This window comes from Phalacrocorax carbo, chromosome 3 (assembly GCF_963921805.1).
Source record: "Phalacrocorax carbo chromosome 3, bPhaCar2.1, whole genome shotgun sequence".
Classification (NCBI taxonomy): domain Eukaryota; kingdom Metazoa; phylum Chordata; class Aves; order Suliformes; family Phalacrocoracidae; genus Phalacrocorax; species Phalacrocorax carbo.
Window position 1 is genome coordinate 124,662,387 of NC_087515.1, and position 20,005 is coordinate 124,682,391.

Consider the following 20,005-nt stretch of genomic DNA (forward strand, 5'->3'; position numbering starts at 1 on the left):
AAAGACCGATAATTCCTTTTATTTTCCAATATCACACTACATCCTTGACTTCTAGTACTCAGTACCTTGGGGCTATCTTAATGACCCTATTCAGCCTTTACTTAAGTCATCAACAAAATCCCCACAGACTTCAATGGGACTAGGATTAATTCCAGACACCTCTGTTTATTAGCAATATTTTTGCCACTTATTCTACAGGTTTTCCTCTTGTACACCTCAAAAATGTGAAGTTTGCAGAGTGATACAGCATGACTTTTGCCCTTCAAAAGAGGTGGTTGCATCCAGACTGTACAATAGGAGAGGTCCCTGACATGTGCTGCCCCTTTTTCCCCCATGCTTGGGAGACTGCTAGTTAGTCCAAGCTAAAACTTCTAGCATTATAAGAGTAGGGGAGATTGGATGAGATCACAGGACAGTGCTAAAGCTATTTAGCTTCATGAGTCCCCAAAATTCCTGTTATCAAAAATGACAACAAAACTGTGTTCTCTTCAGCCCCCAGAAACCCAAGTAACCGCTCCCAAACACCTCCTGTCCCACCAAAACTCCTGTCCTACAACCACACTGTATGTCCACTACACAGCTAAAGAGCACTCAGCCTGCTTCTAGGAGGAACAGTATGTTTTACATGAGCCCATATACAATTACTAATCTACAAATTCCAATTTGTATCACTCATAAATGTTAGATGTGTAGGCATTATGTGCACAGAATTTTCGTGAGGTTTTTTTTCTTGTATTTCAGTTTTGCTCTGCAGAGGATGTGTAAGATCAGCGTAAGTTGATGTTTTTATTTCATCCCCATGCCGAGGGAACATGGTGGCACAAGAAGTGGAAATGTTTCACAGTCTTTTACAACTATCTAACACCTGATTGTTTTCATTGCTCCATTTGAAATCATGGCAAGCCACTGTTTTCGTCTGGTTTGCAAAACTTCAAGAGTAAGAAAAAAAGTCATATTTGTTAGGTAAGTTTTGAATTTAAGAGTGTCCAGATTTTGCCTTATGCACATGAGTACGTGGATGAAGGTTATAAAAGTGTATATCAGTCCAGCATAAGAAGGGTACCGAACCAGACCGGCAGGTTCAGTAAGCTGTCTCTCACAGCCACTATTACTAGTGCCTCAGAAGAAGATAACAAGCGCCATGAATAAGAACAAAGGAATAACTTAATCTGTGGTTGTTCAATATCTTAGAATATGACAATCTGAGGAGTTTTCAAAGAAATTATCTGCTGTCTGAAAAATAAATATTTCTTTTTTTATAACTTGGCGAAGCATAGAAGCTAATTTGTTGCTAGAAGTTTAAAAATATGAACAGAAAAATCCACATAATTAGATGCTTAACAGTCTGGCACCAGTTCTGTTCCCACTAATGAATTATCTGACTGAGGACTCAATTAATAAAAAAATTAAAGGAGGATAATATACTTAATACTAATCGATACGGGCTTACAGAAAATAGATGCTGTCAGATGAACCTGTTTTTCTTCCTTTTAATGAGATTGCAAATTTGATTGACTTCTAGAGCACATTTAACTTGCAACCACAGGGATGTTGATTACAATTATAACAATTAGACAAAATACTAAATACATTAAATGGATCTAAAGCCATCTATTTGGACTTGAAATAGATGAAGGAGAGACAATAATGACTAAACATGTAAATTCCTAATAGAGTTTCAGGTTTCAGTTCCTGCCCTGACATTACTTTATATTCTCATCAATGAGAATATGTAACATTACTGATGGCAATGTTTGTAAGTGACTGAAAGATTGCGGGAAAACTGATGAAAGGGAAAAATGTACCATGATCTGGACTGTTCAACGAGCTGGATGTCAGCAAACAACTTATTAACAGAAGGGAAATTAATTTTTATAGTTACGAAGAAAATACATACCTTTTCCCTATGAGATGGTGGAGTCTGCTCTGGAAAGCAGTTACTCTGAAAGGGAATTGTTGGTGATAGGTGACAATCCGCTAAGTATGAGCTTGAATTTGAGGGCAGAAGGGCAAGAGTGTCCTCTGTCTAAATAAACAAAAGGATGTAATGCACTTAATCGTAAAGGTCATGTGGCATCTGTCACAGGTGTGAAGCAACGGCAGGTGGAATATTGTACTCCTTTCTGACATGCCCCTTTCAAGAAAGCTGTTGGTGAACTGAGTAACATGATGTGGCATCACTGATGTTATGTCAAAGCATTGTCTGAAGCTTTGCAGGAAATGACCCAGGGGTCCTGGTGGACACCAAACTGAAAATGAGCCAACAATGTGCCCTTCCCACAAAGGTGGTAAAATGGTACCCTGGGCTGCACTGGAAGGAGGGTTAGAAGCAGGTGGGAGGTGATCATTCCGCTCTACTCAGCACTGGTGAGGCCACACGTGGAGTACTGTGTCCAGTTCTGGGCTCCTCAGTACCAGAGGGGCATGGACATACTGGAGAGAGCTCAATGAAGGGCCACTGAGGTGACTAAGAGTCTGGAGCACCCCTCATATGGGGAAAGGCTGAGGGAGCTGGGACTGTTCAGCCTGGAGAAGACAAAGCTTGTGGGGGATTTTATCAACGTATAAATTAAAAATACCTGAAAGGAGGGTGCAAAGAGGATGGAGCCAGGCTCTTTTCAGTGGTGCCTAGTTCCAGGACCAGAGGCCATGGGCACAAGCTGAAACCCAGGAGGCTCCTTATGAACATCAGAAAACACTTTTTTATTGTGAGGATGACTGAGCACTGGCACAGGCTGCCCAGGAATATTGTGGAGTCTCCCTCCCTGGAGATATTCAGAAGTCATCTGAACATGGTCCCAGGCAACCAGCTGTAGGTGGCCCTGCTTGAGCAGGGGAGATGGACCAGATGACCTCCAGAGGCCCCTTCCAACTTCAAGCGTTCTGTGATTCTATGCAGTAAAAGAGAAACTACCATATAATGAAAGACACAACAAGCTTAATTTATTCATCCTAATAACAAGGTGATACAGAGAACTGAACAGGGTTAACAGATATACCCAAGCAGAAGATTTTACTGGTTTAAGGCTCAAGTTTAACAAAACCCAGAATGGAAAACAGACTTGTATCTTTATCAGAACTAGTGATTAAGAAGGGAACAATTCATTAAGATAGGCAAAGATTTTACAGCCATGGCCTTAAGAAGTAAAACCAAGACAGTATTATTATTAGTTGTTCTGCAAGGTACACTGTAGCTCATTCAACAGTAAATCTGTGAAGGTTCTCTAGCCCATGTTAGAATCATAGAATCACAGAATCACAGAATCACAGAATCACAGAACCACAGAATGCCCTGAGCTGGGAGGGACCCACAAGGATCATCGAGCCCAGCTCCTGTCTCTGCACAGGACACCCCAAATTCACACCGTGTCTCTGAGGGCCTTGGCCAAGTGCTGCTTGAATATCGCCAGGCTGGTGCCGTGATACCTCCCTGGGGAGCCTGTGCCAGGGCTCCACCACCCTCTGGGGGAAGGACCTTCTCCTAATGCCCAGCCTAACCCTCCCCTGGCCCATCTCCCTGCCATTCCCTCGGGGCCTGGCGTTGGTCACCAGAGAGCAGAGACCAGCCCTGCCCCTCCTCCTGCCCTTGGGCGGGAGCTGCAGAGCGCCATGAGGCTGCCCTCGGCCTCCTCTGCTCCAGCTGAACAACCCAAGGGACTCCAGCCGCTCCTCGTACGGTTTCCCCTCTAAACCCTTCCCCAGCCCCGCGGCCCCCTCGGGACACCCTCCAGTACCTTTATACCCCCAATGTCCTGCGGCGCCCAACGCTGCCCACAGCGCTCGGGGTGAGGCCGCCCCAGCGCGGGGCAGAGCGGGACAATCCCCCCCTCGCCCGGCTGCGATGCAGGGCTCGGTGCCCCCCAGGGCACAGTTGCCCCCTTGGCTGCCAGGGCACGCTGGTGGCTCGTGTTCAACCTGCCGCCGGCCAGAGCCCCCCGGTCCCTCCCTGGGGAGCTGCTCCCCAGCCCCTCGTTCCTATTCATGTTCTGCATGTTCCTGTTCTGCGTGTTCTGCAGAATTTAGATTAACTGAGCAATTGCAGCTTTTGTTTCTATGAAGCTGTGCCTGTCCCCCACTTCCTGGTCTATCTGTGGCTAGTGTCATGACTTACACAAGATAGATTGGCTGCTCTACTTTATACTAATTCCATATTCAGAGGACGCACAAATGGAAATCCCTAGGGAATGAGGGAAGCTGACCAAAACCAAACAGGCATCACTCGTCATTTTCACAAGAGATCCTACATGGCATAAGGGGTTTGGACACAACGGGGAACATCGCTGGGTGCTGTTCTGACTGCTGCAACATTGATCCCTTTCATTCTTTTTTGGTCAGCCTCTAGGATGTGATCAGATTCCTTTTAATTAATTGTGTGATAAGGACTGATGATTACAAGGGAGCAAAGCAAGCCAGAATGGAGCCTCAGTACAAAAGCCCATCTGGGCCAAGGTCGTGCACATGGGAGCAATACAAGTTGGGCTGGGAGAGGGAACCATTCTCCTGAATTCCTGTCCCCTCTCCACTACGCTGATTAAGGTCCCTTCTTTTTTATCCCACATGTTTTAAAGGATATTTATGGCTTATGTTTTCACCGATGTCTCACAGATTCATCATGAACTTAGAAACAACCCTAGTTATCAGAGATTAAAAAATAAAAGAGGCTGAAACAAGGTTGGTCGTTCAGGGAGCTGTGAAACTGCTCTTGTGATTTCACCGTGTGATAAAACCCAGTCTAAGACCCCTGAAACAAAAGTGGCTGAAACTTTTAATTATCTAGTTTGAGAAAAAAATGACCACGTTGAACTTCAGTAGCAAAGACCAATGTTGGCAAAATGGAGTAGCGATTCTGTAAGCCTTTTTTTAAAGAGCACTGTCATCACATTTTTAGGAAGGTATTCTGAAAGTCCATAAATAAATCTGATTATGAAAGTGGAGGTGTTTGAAAGCTTTTGCGAGATAGGTTCCCTTCTTGTAGCCAAATCAAATCAGTGGGTGTTCATTTCAAAACTGGGGGTGGGAGAAAGGCTAAAATTTGAATTTTCAACCTTCTCATTTTGATACTGGAGAACAAAATGTTTTATTTCAGAGCTGTTAAAATGATTCATTTACACTTGCTCATTCCTCTGCCTTTTAGGCAGGAAACATCGATTTTTACTGTGCTTGTGCATTTACAATAACAAAAGCAATGATATACAATTACCTTAGGATTACAACTCTAAATTGCATGTTTATATTAATATCATATTCTATCATTACAATGAATATTGCATGGAAGGCAGTGAGGATGCAGTTAACTTGATTCAAACAAGTTTGTGCCTAATATTTTAGACTATATAGGAACTATGTGCCATAAGTCACAGAATCACACAGAATCACAGAATCACAGAATCACAGAATCACAGAATCACAGAATCACGGAATCCCAGGTTGGAAGGGACCTCAGGGATCATCTAGTCCAACCCTTCTAGGAAGAGTGCAGTCTAGACAAGGTGGCCCAGCACCCTGTCCAGCTGACTCTTGAAGGTGTCCAACGTGGCCGAGTCAACCCCTTCCCTGGGGAGATTATTCCAATGGTGACTGTCCTCACTGTGAAAAATTTCCCTCTTGTGTCCAGTCGGAATCTCCCCAAGAGCAACTTGAAGTCTAACTGGCACAGAATAGCTTGTATCCGTATTATTAAACTCTGTCTCTAAACCAGGGTGATCATATCTGATCTGCCTCCTGGGAGTAATGACTGGTCTTTTCTGACCCCCAAACTGTGCCTGGGAATTGCCTGAAATTGCTGACATGGACCAAAATCATGCCAGGATCCTGTGAGCCATTGAGCAACAGGAAAATTGAGTATCCAGAAATGTTCTTTGTCACTGTTTTATTTATTAATCTAGAGGGAAGGGAAGGGAAGGGAAGGGAAGGGAAGGGAAGGGAAGGGAAGGGAAGGGAAGGGAAGGGAAGGGAAGGGAAGGGAAGGGAAGGGAAGGGAAGGGAAGGGAAGGGAAGGGAAGGGAAGGGAAGGGAAGGGAAGGGAAGGGAAGGGAAGGGAAGGGAAGGGAAGGGAAGGGAAGGGAAGGGAAGGGAAGGGAAGGGAAGGGAAGGGAAGGGAAGGGAAGGGAAGGGAAGGGAAGGGAAGGGAAGGGAAGGGAAGGGAAGGGAAGGGAAGGGAAGGGAAGGGAAGGGAAGGGAAAGGAAAGGAAAGGAAGGGAAGGGAAGGGAAAGGAAAGGAAGGGAAGGAAAGGGAAGGGACTTTACCTTCCTTAAAACCACAGTTAATGATAATTTTAATTCAGGACCCCAACATCACTTGGGCTGAAGTCACTGATGGGCACAGTACAGTATAGGAGCAAACTGAATGGAGCATCCAGGGGATGGTGTGACTCAGGATATATTATGAGCAATTTTGGAAGCCTGAAATATGTTTCCCTATAGTTACAGTTTGCTGACTTTGCTATGCCTCCTTTCATGTACCCAGAAGTTTTTTTACTCCCTAAAGCATTGCCTATGGTCATATTATTTGAGCGCCTACTGCCAGAAAGCAAGTTAAGAGAGTGAAGGAATTAAAAAGAAAGTGAGGGAGGGTGACGCTGGAGGAAAGAAATATTCTCAAACCAGATAACAGGCCAGGTCTTATTTTTTCTTCTCCTTCATTAGAACTGATTAACTTTCCTGCTGCCATGAAATTTAAATGCTGTATCTTGAGCATAGATAGTTCACTCTACAGGCTATGTCCTGAAATGTGAAGAGTGTATTTCCTTGTATAAATACAATTTAAACCTTGCTTTTCAAGCAAATCACATACAGTTTGTATCCACGTAAACATAGATTAATTAAATTAATAAAAGTGGGACCTCCTAACTTTCTGCCATATTAAACATTCAGTAAAACTGAGACCTGCCTTTAATGGCTGCAGTTTGCCTGTCCTTGATTATGTGGCTCCATTTATGTAAGGGGGCTTTAGTTTGGGAATGGGAACAATAAGGAAATAAAACGTACATGCTTTATTCAGATGAACAAGCTAGTTCCAAATGTAAGTGTCAATATCCCAGCTGAGGAAACTGAAAGATATCCTTATATGTTTAGTTTAAAACTTTTAAGGAAACAAGTTTAGCAACTTTTTCTATGTTTTGTTTGGCTTCTAGGTAGACTCCATTTTAGAAAGGATTGAATCACATTCAAAAAGTGGTTGTTGAGAGGAAGGATAACCCTGCAGCTGTGACAGCAGCTCTTGGGACTCCCCAGACTCCCCTTTGTGTTACAAAGGATAAACCATCCAGTGGTAGATCATGCACAAAGTGTTTGGTTTAATCTTGCATCCCCTTACTGCTTTTCTTGTCAATCATGGAAACCCAGAAAATTAACACTCAGGATTCCTGCTCAAACAGCAAAGAGAGCTTTGGGTCCTAAGATGAGGAGACACAAGCCAGCAACATAGAATCATAAAATCATTAAGGTTGGAAAAGACCTCATCAAGTCCAACTGTCAGCCCAACACTACCGTGTCTCCTAAACCATGCCCTGAAGTGCCACGTCTACCTGTCTTTTAAATACCTCCAGGGATGGTGACTCCCCAGCCTCTCTGGGCAGCCCCTTCCAATGCCTGACCACTCCTTCAGGAAAGAAATTTTTCCTAATATCCAACATGAAACAATCCAAGCTCATATGAAGACAGTAAGACATGGGCAAGGCTTTGCACTCTGCCTTAGGGAGCCAAGCACTTATTTGAAGTTCCCTTACCTTTTTTCTTAAGTCGAGCACCTACACCAGGTCAAAATAAAGATCAAGACATAGTGGCATGAGAAAAAAGGCCTGAAACACTCTTCACTCTTAACCTGGGAGATCTGATTGTCATTCTTGCTCTGCAGAGTTTGGAGTATATAGAACAGTTCTGAAGAGGGGATGCCAAAGCTGCATCTAGGTGTTTGGTGACACATCCCATCAATTTGCCCCAAGGTCCAGGTCCTTGTGGACATCATCTACCCAGGTTTCTTGTGGAAAAGAAAAACAACAGGTAGTACAGAGGGATAAAACACTGAGACATCAGTAGAGTACATAAATAAAATTGGGTACCAGAGCTCCTCAGTATAGCAATACAGGCAGCACTTGGAGGGGCTCCTTTTTCCTAATAGTCCACAGGCTTTTTGAGGCTTGGCGTGAGACAACTAGATTGAGAAAAATTGGACGTAAGCCGGCAATGTGGTCTTACAGCCCAGAAAGCCGACTGTATCCTGGGCTGCATAAATTGGGTTTCTTTCTGTCAAAGACTAGTGACCAGGTGAGTACCACAGAGAGATGAGTGACATAGGGGCTCATTTTTTATCATGACTAGACAACTCAATGTGCTCAGTTTTCAGCCCCTCACTACAAGAAGGACATTGAGGTGCTGGAGTGTGTCCAGAGAAGGCCAATGAAGCTGATGAAAGGTCTGGACAACAAACCTTATGAGGAGTGGCTGAAGGAACTGGGGTTGTTTACCCTGGAGAAGAGGAGGCTGAGGGGAGATCTCAGCTCTCTATGACTACCTGAAAGGAGGCAGTAGTGAGGTGGGTGTTGGTCTCTTTTCCCAAGTAACAAGTGATAGGATGAGAGGAAATGGCCTCAAGTTGCACCAGGGAAGGTTTGGATTGGGTATTAGGAAACATTTCTTCTCCAAAAGTGTTGTCAGGCATTGGAAGAGGCTGCCCAGGGAAGTGTTTGAGTCCCCATCCCTGGAGGTATTTCAAAGATGTGTAGATGTGGTGCTTAGGGACATGGTTTAGTGGTGGACTTGGCAGTGCTAGGTTAACAGTGGGACTCAATGACCTTAAATGTCTTTTCAACATAAGTGATTCTATAAAATCCAAAAATTCAATTATTTCTCCAAATAGAGAATACAGTTCTGCTCAACATGACTGATTATCTTTCAGTCTGGATCAGTGTGGCTTTACTGGCTCTGAGTGGATATTGGTTAGTAGTAGCTCAAAATAAACTTCAGTGTTTTGTATCATGCTGTTTACTGTGTACCTATCCGCTTCTGCATATTTGAGAATACTCTCATCCTAAAAAAAAAAAAAAACCAAACAAAAAAATTGCTGATATGTTATTTTAAAATTTCTTCTCTCTTCCTACTCTCTTCCTTTAAGTTTCTTCCTCTCTGCAATTTTCCAGCCATTTAATGATTTTACTGTTACTGCCAAAAATAAACAGCACAGTGTCCTCTCTCTCAGCTGGAAATAATTATCAAGGGTATCTTCAGTGTCTCCTTGTGGTAAGGACTGGGACTTCCACAGGGTTGTCCCTGATTGTCCTCAACTCCTTGCTGTCATTCATCCTTTGCAATTCCTCACCATCCCGAGACCCAGATGCAGAGAGGAAAGACAAAGAGAAAACCCCAAAGCAAAGGCAGCAGAAATGCCCTCCCAAAAACTGACTGACTGCATTCAAACATCCTATGAACTGTTTACCTTCAGGACTCTGGTCTTACTAGCAACAAGGATTTGAAAGTATTCTCTGAGTTTGCCAAACTTCATTATAAACATGCTCTTAAAACTGAGCAAAAGACGGTTGCAACAAGCCAGCTGGTGGGGTTTCTGTTTTGTGACTCTGACTGATCAGTGATTACTGAGTGTGCAGAGCTTTTTTACTGTCTTCCTCTTGAACAAAAGCTTCCTTTTGAACCATAGGGAAGGCTCTGCTAGTCTTCAGAAAGATATTTCTGTCCCTTCTTTTCACAGGTGGGTAGTACTGATGGTTGAAATGGTCACACCAGCCCTTTCTAGCCTGTTCGCTCCTGTGCATGGTTACTGGGATGTTTGGAGTCCTTTTCAGAGAAGATATTTGAGATTGAGTTACCGTCTCTGCCCTGTCCTCCCTGGCTGCAAGCAGTGGTATGGAGGGGGTGGCAGTGGGAGGTTGGTCCTGATGCCCAAGGGTGACTCCTTCACCCTGATCCTGGTGTTGGGAAGAACCTGAAAGAGGCTGATGCAAAGAATGTCTCCAGGGAGGTCACCGTTGATGGGAAAGCCCACAGCCTCTTCCCCACAATGCCATTGAATGTGGCAGACTGTTTCCGCCCATCCATGGGGCTCAGCACATGTGGTTGAGCTTTTCTGGCTTGCTATAAACTACTCCTGGCATCTAAGACAGCAAAGAGAGGGTTTAGTGATGTCCCTCCACAAAGAATGAGCACTGGTGGTTTTGGGAAAACATAAAATCATAGGGACAGACTCTTTAGTAGGGCCTGTAGCGACAGGACAAGGAATAGTGATTTTAAACTAAAAGAGGGTAGATTCAGACTAGATCCAAGGAAGGAATTGTTTACACTAAAGGTGGTGAAACCCTGGCCCAGGTTGCCCAGAGAGGTGGTCGATGCCCCATCCCTGGAAGCCTTCATGCTCAGGCTGGACGGGGCTCTGAGCAACCTGCTCTGGTTGAAGATGTCCTTGCTCATGGCAGGAGCGTTGAATGAGATGACCTTTGAAGGTCCTTTCCAACCCAAACCATTCTATGATTCTATTTAAAACTCTAGTTATGTCCCAGAGGTAACAGGGAAACTAGATTTGCCAGCAAATAATATAGGAAGTTGGACTTTTTTAAAGAGGCGAGTCTTGGTATTATTCACAAAGAAAAGGTATAAAATGCACACCCAAGCAATGCGTTTTGTAAATCCATGAATAAGCAGGCAGTAAATTTAAGCTACATTTTGACATACCTGCAACCTTATATGATATTTTCCCCCTGTGAATTAAACTGCAAAGAAACTTTTTAATAAAAATATTGCATTCTGAAATACACGTGAGAACGTAAGGAAGTGTCAAGAAAAAAAGAGCTAGTTTGCAAGAAAAAGTACCAAACACGTCCCAAAAGCCTGGACTTTCAGTTAGAGCTGCCTTTACATGAGAGCCTGCAGCGGGCAGCAGAGGGCGCTGAGATAAATTGATTTATTTTACATTCTAGCCAACAATACAGGTTTGCTGGGATTTGGCTACAGAAGGGTATATACTTCAATGTAGAGACCCACGTTGGATTTAAAAGGCAGAGCAGGATTCAAAGTCCATTTCTGAAGCAGGATCTTGACTAGGTGCAGGAAAAGTTAAACAAGAAAAATCCTGGAAATGTTGTATGCAGTGAGAGATGCATAACTTGTTGAATTAAGATTTTAATTTATTTTCCCTGACTTCTCACCAAAGTGGCCATCACGGTGCTGCAGGCCCTCTCCCTCCCAGGGCTATGAAAAGACATCTCGTCGAGATGATTTGGATAGCTGACCTAGGCTACGTGCTGCATTTAAAAGTGGGGGATACAAGATTTATTCTAATTATAGAGGTTCAAACACTGAGCGGTCCGTTAAGAAAAAATAAAAAATCAGTGTAAATAAGAAGCTGCAGCTGTATCCTAGCGGAGGAAACACTGATATCAGCATCATTCCTAGCAGAGGAAGTGTTTGGCTGTTTGTAACTCCCAGCGCTGGGTACGGGGGGGGGAAGGCAGCGGCTGTCGGGAGGGAGATGCTGCGGGCAGGGAACCCCCATCAGAGGGCGCCGCTGCCCCGCTCAAAGCCGCTCCGCCGCGCCCGGCTCCCGCGGCCGCGGGGCCACGGCCCGGCCCGGGGCGGCGGGGGGCTCCTCCGCGGGAGCAGGGCTGTAGGTGAAGGTGACAAAAAACAGTATAAAATAATTTTTAAAAAAAATTAGTATAAAATATCCCTTTGCAATTACAGCCGCCAGGCTGAGGCTGCAGTGCCCCTGCCCAGCTCGCCGCTGGAAAAGCCAGGCTTTTCGTTCGAAGAGATTGTAAATGCATCCCCCAAAACTGCCGAAAACGGCTGGTTCCCCCTCCCCCCCCCGCTTATTTTTTTTTTAGGTTTGAAAGTATAGCTTGTAATGGCCGGTTCCGAGTCTCGCATCTTGGAACCCGCGTTTATTGCACGTTTCGGTATAAATTGGTGCGAGCCTCCTGTTTGAAATGGCTAAATTAGATTTAAGGAAGCTGCGGGAGCAGGAGGAGGGGGGCAAAACAAGCACCAAAAATGCGAAGAACCTTTATTCAATTTAATCTTCTAAATGATCACTTGAGACACGCTTGTCACGTTTTGCAAGTGCAAAGAAATATAATAATAATAGTGGGACCTGAAAATAAGGATTTACTGCCTATACCGTCTGTTAGCAGAGAGCCAGTGGTCGTCAAATCTATTTTAGCTTTTTTTTTTTTTTTCCTTTTCTCCCCTCCTTTCCACTCACCCAGCACGTAAAGCATATTTAATTCAGGGCGCCACGAAATTGTCAAGCATTAGCTGTCACGAAGCACATTGACTCTGCCCCGTGCCAGCCTTCCAGGACATGACTCAAAGACTTTAACAAAAGTAATGGCAAACTGGCCTTTTATGAGCCTGGTATTTTTCTAAGAGGGCCATTCAGATCTAGAGGTGCATGAGGGCACGGCCGTGTCCTATATGAGCCATATGGGGTGGCCGCATGACTATCTCGGCACATCCACATGCGAACGGGGTACAGCCCTTCTCATTTTCAGCATTTTTTACACTATCACTTCGGTTGACATGGTCTGTCCGACCCACTCGAAGATGTGCCCTTTCCTCCTCCTCTGGGCAGCGGTGGCTGTGCTGAGAGAAAAAAATCCCATCAACTCATATCTGCTTTAACAACTTCCAGCAAGACCGTTGTCCAGCTCCTCTTATAATATCTGGCTGTTATTTGTCTGGCCTTTTGAGGGTTGAGTTTTAAGAGGAAGATGTACTCTGAAACGGGGAGGTGGGGGGGTGGGGTGTGGAGGCTGAGAGAAAAAGGGATGAATTTATACTTTCTGCTTTAATTTGAGGCCAAAGCAAAGAAAAAAAGAAAAGCCCACCCTTCCCACCAGCCAACCAACCACCAGAAGTGTCTCCTGATGAAGTTCTCCTCGTTTTCGAGATTACACATATATATAAAAGCGCCTTTACCTGTAGGACCTTTGAAAGTACAAAGGACACTATGCACTTTCCCATAGGATCCCATGCAGAATAACAAAGATTTATAGAATCCTTACACACAGAGCTTGAAATTTCCAGAGACAGGACCTTGAATTTAGAAACACCTTCTTTCTCTCTGTCGCTCTGCCTCTGTGTCTCTCTTTTTTCCCTTTCCCCCCCTCCCTCCTGGTGCACCAGCCCACTGCAAAGCTCAATTGTTTCCTTTCAAAGGCAGAGATGGGCTCTGCTCGCCTGCAGAATAGGTCGCCTCTTTGCGGTACAACGTGTTAAAAAAAAAAAAAAAAAAAAAAAAAAAGGACAATGCGAAGGAAGGTTTGCCTGGGGGGGGAAAAAAAATAAAGGTTAAAAATGGTCCAACTCCTCCTCTCCCCTTCCAAACCGAGAGCTACCCGGGAAGCGCTCAAATCCAACTCTGTTTTTAATCGTTTTCAGAAAGTAGCTAATTGCTATTCAGATGTGTGCGGAGAAGGGTTTGCTAAACTCCTTGTTCCTTTCTTTCTTTCTTTTTTTTTTTTTTTGTTTTTGTTCCCGGAGAAAGTGTTTCCAAGTTATAAAATATACAGCCCAAGTCTGAAGTGTAAGGCTTTCAAATGAAAAATATTGATCTAAATTTCCTCCTTTTAGATTTGCTTCAATGTGCTTGACGACAGGCTGGTTTGGTGGTTTACTGCAGATGAGAGGATAATTTCTGGACATGTAAATAAAAGCGTATTGCATGTGGGGAAACGCATAATATCTCGTTGTAAATGATGAATTGCCTAGTGCAGAGGCAACCTATTCTTTATTTTAATAAAAATAGGATCGAAAAAATATTCATTAATTTCTCCATTTTATCTATCTATCCATCCATCCACCCACCCATCCATCTACTAAAACAGCGGATATATGCACTATATAATATGTGTATTTAATCACAGTATAGCCACGCATATATGTGTAGGTGTAGAACTATATACAGAAATATGCATTTATATACGCCCCTGTATAAATTGACGAGGTTTGTATGCATACATGCACGTGTAATGTGTAGTATACATGTGCCTACATACCCAGGAATATATATAATTTACATATATAAATGTGTCGAATTATCTAAGTCTGTACATGGAAAAAGTTGTATGTTCAGAGATATACGTGCATGTATATGTGCATCTGTGTACGTGCAACTGCGTATATGTATATATCTTTATATGCCTGCACATAAGCCTAAGTCTATATAAGTGTGTATATGTATATATATAGCCACATATATGTCTGTAGATATATGTAACTATGTAACAGATAATGTTTTTTACTCTCCGACTGAGGTAGACTTCTGCAGCCTATTGTTTCAGACAACAGATATAAGTTGCGATGGAAGAGGAACGTCGGATTTGGTGTCTGTCCCCCATTTCCAATTATAGATGGATCATTACAGACAGAGAAGTACTGAGAATCCAGACATCTGCTCTTCACATGAATGCACTCACCTCCTAGAGAACAGCCTGCCATCATGCTCTGGAAACTGGTTGAAAATGTCAAGTATGAAGATATCTATGAGGTGAGTATATAATATGCATATGAGTAAGAGAGTATATATATATTTAAATATACACCTAATATATCGATATAGGCATGGCTATATAATACATATATAGCTCTAGATGTACATATAGGCAGACAGAGAGATGCAAACACCAACACACGCAACTATAGAGACGGGAAAGCAAGAGTAAATGCTTAAATGATTATTTATTTGCATATTTGTGTTCAGCATGCCAAGTCCTAAACTTTTTTTTTTTCATGGAAAAGCTGTTTGATGCGATTTAAAACATCAAAGAAATGATCTGGGGGTTGGAATGAGGCAACTTAAAGGGAAGAGTTTTATTGTTTAGACCTAGAATTAAATATAATTCGATTAAATATGGACAAATGTCGAGGGGAAAAAAAAAAGCTGAAAATAGAAGAGAAGCACAGCCTGGTGCTCAGGGACTGGATACATTTCTTTTCTTTCTTTTACTTTTTATTTTGCAATTCCAAGCTAAACTCAACCTGAATTGGGTTTGGATTTGGTTTTATTTTTTTCTTTTTCTTGTTTTCACAACCGGATACGGGTTTTAGGAGTTTTTATACGTATATACCAACAGATAAAATGTGTACGTATACATATGCTCGCATTAATTAAGCGGCACATACATTCTTGCACGTATGGGAGTACACGCACCCGACGAGATATATTCAAAGGCGGCTCCGCATAGTCCGCGGACACGAAAAGTTGTGTGCTTTATTCAGACCTCGCCGTTATTTTCGAGCTCAAAAAGCAGACCAAAGGGGGGTAGGGGGGTGGGGGAAATCACAGCGTAAACACGGCGAAACCTTTCTTAATTTTGCACGGTTTCCTGACCCGGATCTTTCCCAAACGGGCTCCGCGAATTCATTTCTTGTAAGTTAAGCAGCGTGCTGGATTTGCTCCGGAAGGGGGAAAAGATGTGTAAGGAAAGGCGCTCTGCAAAATTATATTTTAATTTTAAATATTTCTTTTTTATTTTTATTTTTTAATTTGGGGGAAGCATTTGCGCGCGGTAGGTGGAGGGGGCTGGGGGGGAGGGTGTTCGGTTTTCAGAACCGCCAGCTCCAGCGCGGGGGCTGAGCCGTGGGGAGGCGGCCGGGAAGGGGCCGGGTGCGGGCAGGGTCTGGGCACAGGCAGGGGCTGGGCAGGGTCTGGGTACGGGCAGGGGTCGGTACCGGCAGGGTCTGGGTACGGGCAGGGTCTGGGTACCGGCAGGGTCTGGGTACGGGCAGGGGCCGGTACCGGCAGGGGCTGGGTACCGGCAGGGGTTGGGTACCGGCAGGGGCTGGGTACCGGCAGGGGCTGGGTACCGGCAGGGGTCGGTACCGGCAGGGGCTGGGTACCGGCAGAGGCTGGGTACGGGCAGGGGCTGGGTACCGGCAGGGGCTGGGTACGGGCAGGGTCTGGGTACCGGCAGGGTCTGGGTACGGGCAGGGGCCGGTACCGGCAGAGGCTGGGTACGGGCAGGGGCCGGTACCGGCAGGGGCTGGGTACCGGCAGGGGCTGGGTACGGGCAGGGGCTGGGTACGGGCAGGGGTCGGTACCGGCAGGGGCTGGGTACCGGCAGGGGCTGGGTACCGGCAGAGGCTGGGTACGGGCAGGGGCTGGGTACGGGCAGGGGCTGGGTACCGGCAGGGGCTGGGTACGGGCAGGGGCCGGTGCCGGCAGAGGCTGGGTACGGGCAGGGGCTGGGTACGGGCAGGGGCCGGTACGGGCAGGGGCTGGGTACGGGCAGGGGCTGGGTACGGGCAGGGGCGGCCGGGAGCGCGCCCGGGGAAGCGCCGTCGGGGCCGCGCCGGCCGCAGCCCCCCCTCCGGGAGCGCGTTCGCACTTACAGCGGGGAAACTCCCGAGCAAAGCGGAGGAAGAGGCAGAGGGAGGGCACAGCCCGGCTTGTCACGGCCGCAGAAAGGACGGGACGGAGGGAAGCGGGGAGGGAATCCGCCGGCCGCCCGGGAGAGCCATCTCCGCTCCCCAAAGCTGCCGTCAGGCTAATTATCAACTGGCAAACCGAGCACAGCCCGGCGTGTGTGCGCGTGTCTGTGTGTCCGTGTGTCCCGCCGGCGATCCCCGGCCCGCTGAGCCCTCGCTGCTTTTCCCCCCCCCGTCCCCAGGCGCAGCCCGGCCATTGTCTCTGCAGCGGGCGAGGAAACCTCTCCCCTCCCCGGGCAGCCAAGCCGGGGAACGGCGGGGATCTGGGCTTGGGTATTTTTATTTTTATTTTTCCCACCCTTCTTTTGACGGGGGGTTTGAAGCCGCTGTGCGCGTCGCGGACACTCGGGTTTCCAGATTGCCGGAGGAGAGAAGCAGATTTGGGGGAGCGGTTGGGTGGGATCTGACCGCGGGCGGGGTGTACCCTAACTTGGGGGAGCGCTCCCGGCCAGTCTGGAACGTGTAGCCTTAAGAAAATAAAAAAAAAAAAAAGGAGAGAGAAAAAATTATAGTTTTTTATTTTTAAGAGCTGAAGCCCTCTAGATTTATCTTTAAAAAAAAAAAGTGCCTCTCCCCCTTCTTTCCAATTTATAATTAACAACAAGCTGGTAGGGGCGTCTCAGGCACTTCAGCTGAATCTGTTCTTAAAACAAAAGTGTGTGTGTGTGTGCGCGGGGAGGGGCTGCTCTGGGAAGTGTGAGTCTATTTAGGAAGGAACGTAAGTTGAACTTTAACAGAAATGGCAGACAGTCCAGTTGAACGGGTTCCTGCAACATCAAAAAGGTTTTATATCGCCCCTGGCTTTGCCTCGAAACTATAAATTTACTATCCTTTAAAATTCACTGCATACATTTTACATTTGGGTGAAAATCGGGATATATATGCACTTTTTTTTTTTTTTTTAAATATCGGGCGGGAGGAACAAGATTCAGGAAAAATAAGTGGAGCCCAACTTAAGGCAGATTCCAGTATTTATTTGGCTATTGCGAATAAATACGATCTGTAACACACACCAGAAAGGCTGAATCTCCGCTGTAAAGAGGCATTACAGTGATCGCACGTTTCTTTTCCCATTTCTTAAAAAAAAAAAAAAAAAAAAAACACAAAGGAAAAAAGAAAAAAGAAAATAAAAAAGCGAAAGGTTTAGAAAAGCTTCTTTTCCTCATCTTTTGCTACGAAAAAAGAAAAAAAAAAAGAAAAACAAAACCTACGAGAACAAAAGCACCAAAGCAATCAATTCCTCGTATTAGGAATGTATAATTAAATGTAAAAAAAAAAAAAGAAGAAAAAAAGGAGATATGTTTTTTCTTCTTCGCCTCTAGCACTGCTTCATCTCACTTCCTCGCTCCAGCTCAGCAGCGTCTACTTTCCTCTTCTTCCTCCGCTCGACTTAATTGAAGTTCTGCCTCTGCCTTGCTAAACTTTTTCCCCCCTCTCCCTTTCCCCAAACTCTGCCCCTGCCAGCCCCCCTCGTCTGATTACATCTAGTAATTCTCCACTGAATGAACGTCATTTACAATAGTAGGGGAGCTCTCGAGCTGGCTGCCAGCTTCACGCTCCATTTGGTCCTGCATTCTCCCTTTAAAGTAGTCGTGTAATATTAATAGTCATGAATATCAATTATTATGAGGCGGTGTAGAGAAGGAAAGGGAGGAAGGGGTAGCGGAGCAGTCTGAGCCTAGCCTTGGGTTGAAGAGGATTGTATTTGGGAGCTCAAAGGCAAAAAAAAAAAAAAAAAGAAAGAAAGAAAAAAAAGGGGGGAAAAAAACCCAACCAAAACAGAGAGGGAGGGGGAAATCATATCTGTAGACAGAGGTTTCCAGGCTCGGTTTTGGGGACATTGGTCTATTTTTTTTTTCTTTTTTTTTTCTTTTTTTTTTTTTTTTTTGATGGATAGACTTCGAAATATCTCAAGCTGTTCTCCTGTGTCCAACACGTCCCTTTGCAGATCTCCTTGATATTTTTCCCTCCAATTATTAGCATTATCACCATTATTTTCTTTTTAGCCATCACAAGACTTTTTTTATTTCCAGATGTTAGTCCACACCTATTCCGCCATGGTGAGTTTGGATCCATGTTGTACTAGAATTGCATGTTCTCTCTCTCTCTCTCGATCTGTTGTCTCTCTCTCTCCCTCTCTCTCTCTTTTTAAACGCCTTTGGCTTGGTAATTTAGCACAATAATTGGAGGAGGCTTGCAGCTGCTTCTCCCTTTTTGCATTGTGTGTTCTCGATTTGAGCTAGGGGACTTTGGGGGGGAGAGCAGGGGGAAAAAATAAACTTTTTTCCCTTTTTTTTCTTTTCTTTTTTTTTTTTTCTTAAGCCATGTGTGCCATTGCTTGTGGGGGGTTTGAGCTCCACTTCGTGGGATAGATATTTTTGATTGTTTACTTTACATCGCAGCTTCAGCGCGATGGAGTTGGACAAAACTCCTCTCCCACCTTTTCTCTGAAGCCTCCACACGCTCCCCCCCCCCGGCCCCCCCCGTCCCCCCGCACACCCCAAAGACTTTTCATTACAATTAACCCCCACCCCATTCTCCGGAATATAATATTGGAAAAGGAGACAAAAGACACTGGAAGTTGCTGCAGAAATCACAGCGACTGGATTTGGTCAATACCGATGTTACATTTTTACTTTATTTTATATTTTCTAAGGGGTGGACTCTCTTTATACAAACAGCCCCGTGATTTTTGTTCTCTTTTGGGTTTGGTTGTTTGTTGTTGTTTTTTTTTTTTTAAGTCCTTTCTCGGGCAACTCTTTACCTCGGGGTCCTCCGAGAAGTACAACTTTCCTTTTGGTGTTTTCCACGTGAAGATGGGCTGGTGATTTTGAGTTTTCAGGACTTCAGCAGAGGGAATAAACAGATGTTTGGAAACTTTAGGCAGGACAAGGGGTGGGTTGTCTGGAGGCATGGGTGGTTTGGGGGTTCTATTATTATTGTTGTTGTTGTTATTATTATTATTATTATTATTATTATTTATTTTTTACCTTTTATTTTATTTGGGGTGGCTGCTGGAGGGGCAATCGCGTTACTGGACTGAAGTCACAGATCATGCACACATGGAGCACCAGTCCTACATTTTTAATTATGACATTTAGCATTTCTCCCTCCCCCCCTCCCCCCCCTTCCCCCTTCTTGATAGTTATTGGGAATAGACATGATCCGGGTGAGAAACACTGGAACATTTCTAATCCGCGGCGGGGGAGGGGGGCAAATCTGAAGCCTAGTTTACGACCGATTTTATTTTATTTTGGGGTGGGTTTGTGCTCCTTTTATGCTCTTTATTATTATTATTCTTCCTAAAAGGTCCTCTTTTTTTTGTTGTTTTTATTTCATTCCGCTTGTAGGACCGGCATGATGGAGTGCCCAGCCACAGTTCCAGGCTGTCCCAGCTGGGATCCGTCTCGCAGGGACCCTACTCCAGCGCTCCTCCGCTCTCTCACACCCCATCCTCGGATTTCCAGCCGCCTTATTTCCCACCCCCCTACCAGCCTCTTCCTTACCACCAAAGCCAGGACCCTTACTCCCATGTCAATGACCCCTACTCCCTAAACCCCTTGCATCAACC

The 20,005-nt window shown here is 45.0% G+C and overlaps 1 protein-coding gene across 2 annotated transcripts in view; it reads left to right on the top strand.

Moving 5' to 3' along the window:
- The first annotated feature begins 14,331 nt into the window (after positions 1 to 14,331).
- Positions 14,332 to 20,005, top strand: part of TFAP2B (transcription factor AP-2 beta) — a 33,392-nt gene continuing 27,718 nt past the window's right edge. The window contains exons 1-3 of one of the 2 annotated variants that reach the window (XM_064448227.1): positions 14,332 to 14,494; positions 18,468 to 18,494; positions 19,785 to 20,005. The exon at positions 19,785 to 20,005 is cut by the window's right edge and continues 238 nt beyond it. In XM_064448227.1, coding sequence (XP_064304297.1) covers positions 14,414 to 14,494; positions 18,468 to 18,494; positions 19,785 to 20,005 — 329 coding nt within the window. In that variant the 5' untranslated portion in view covers positions 14,332 to 14,413. The remainder of the gene's footprint in view (positions 14,495 to 18,467; positions 18,495 to 19,784) is intronic. The other variant, XM_064448226.1, reaches the window with a different exon arrangement.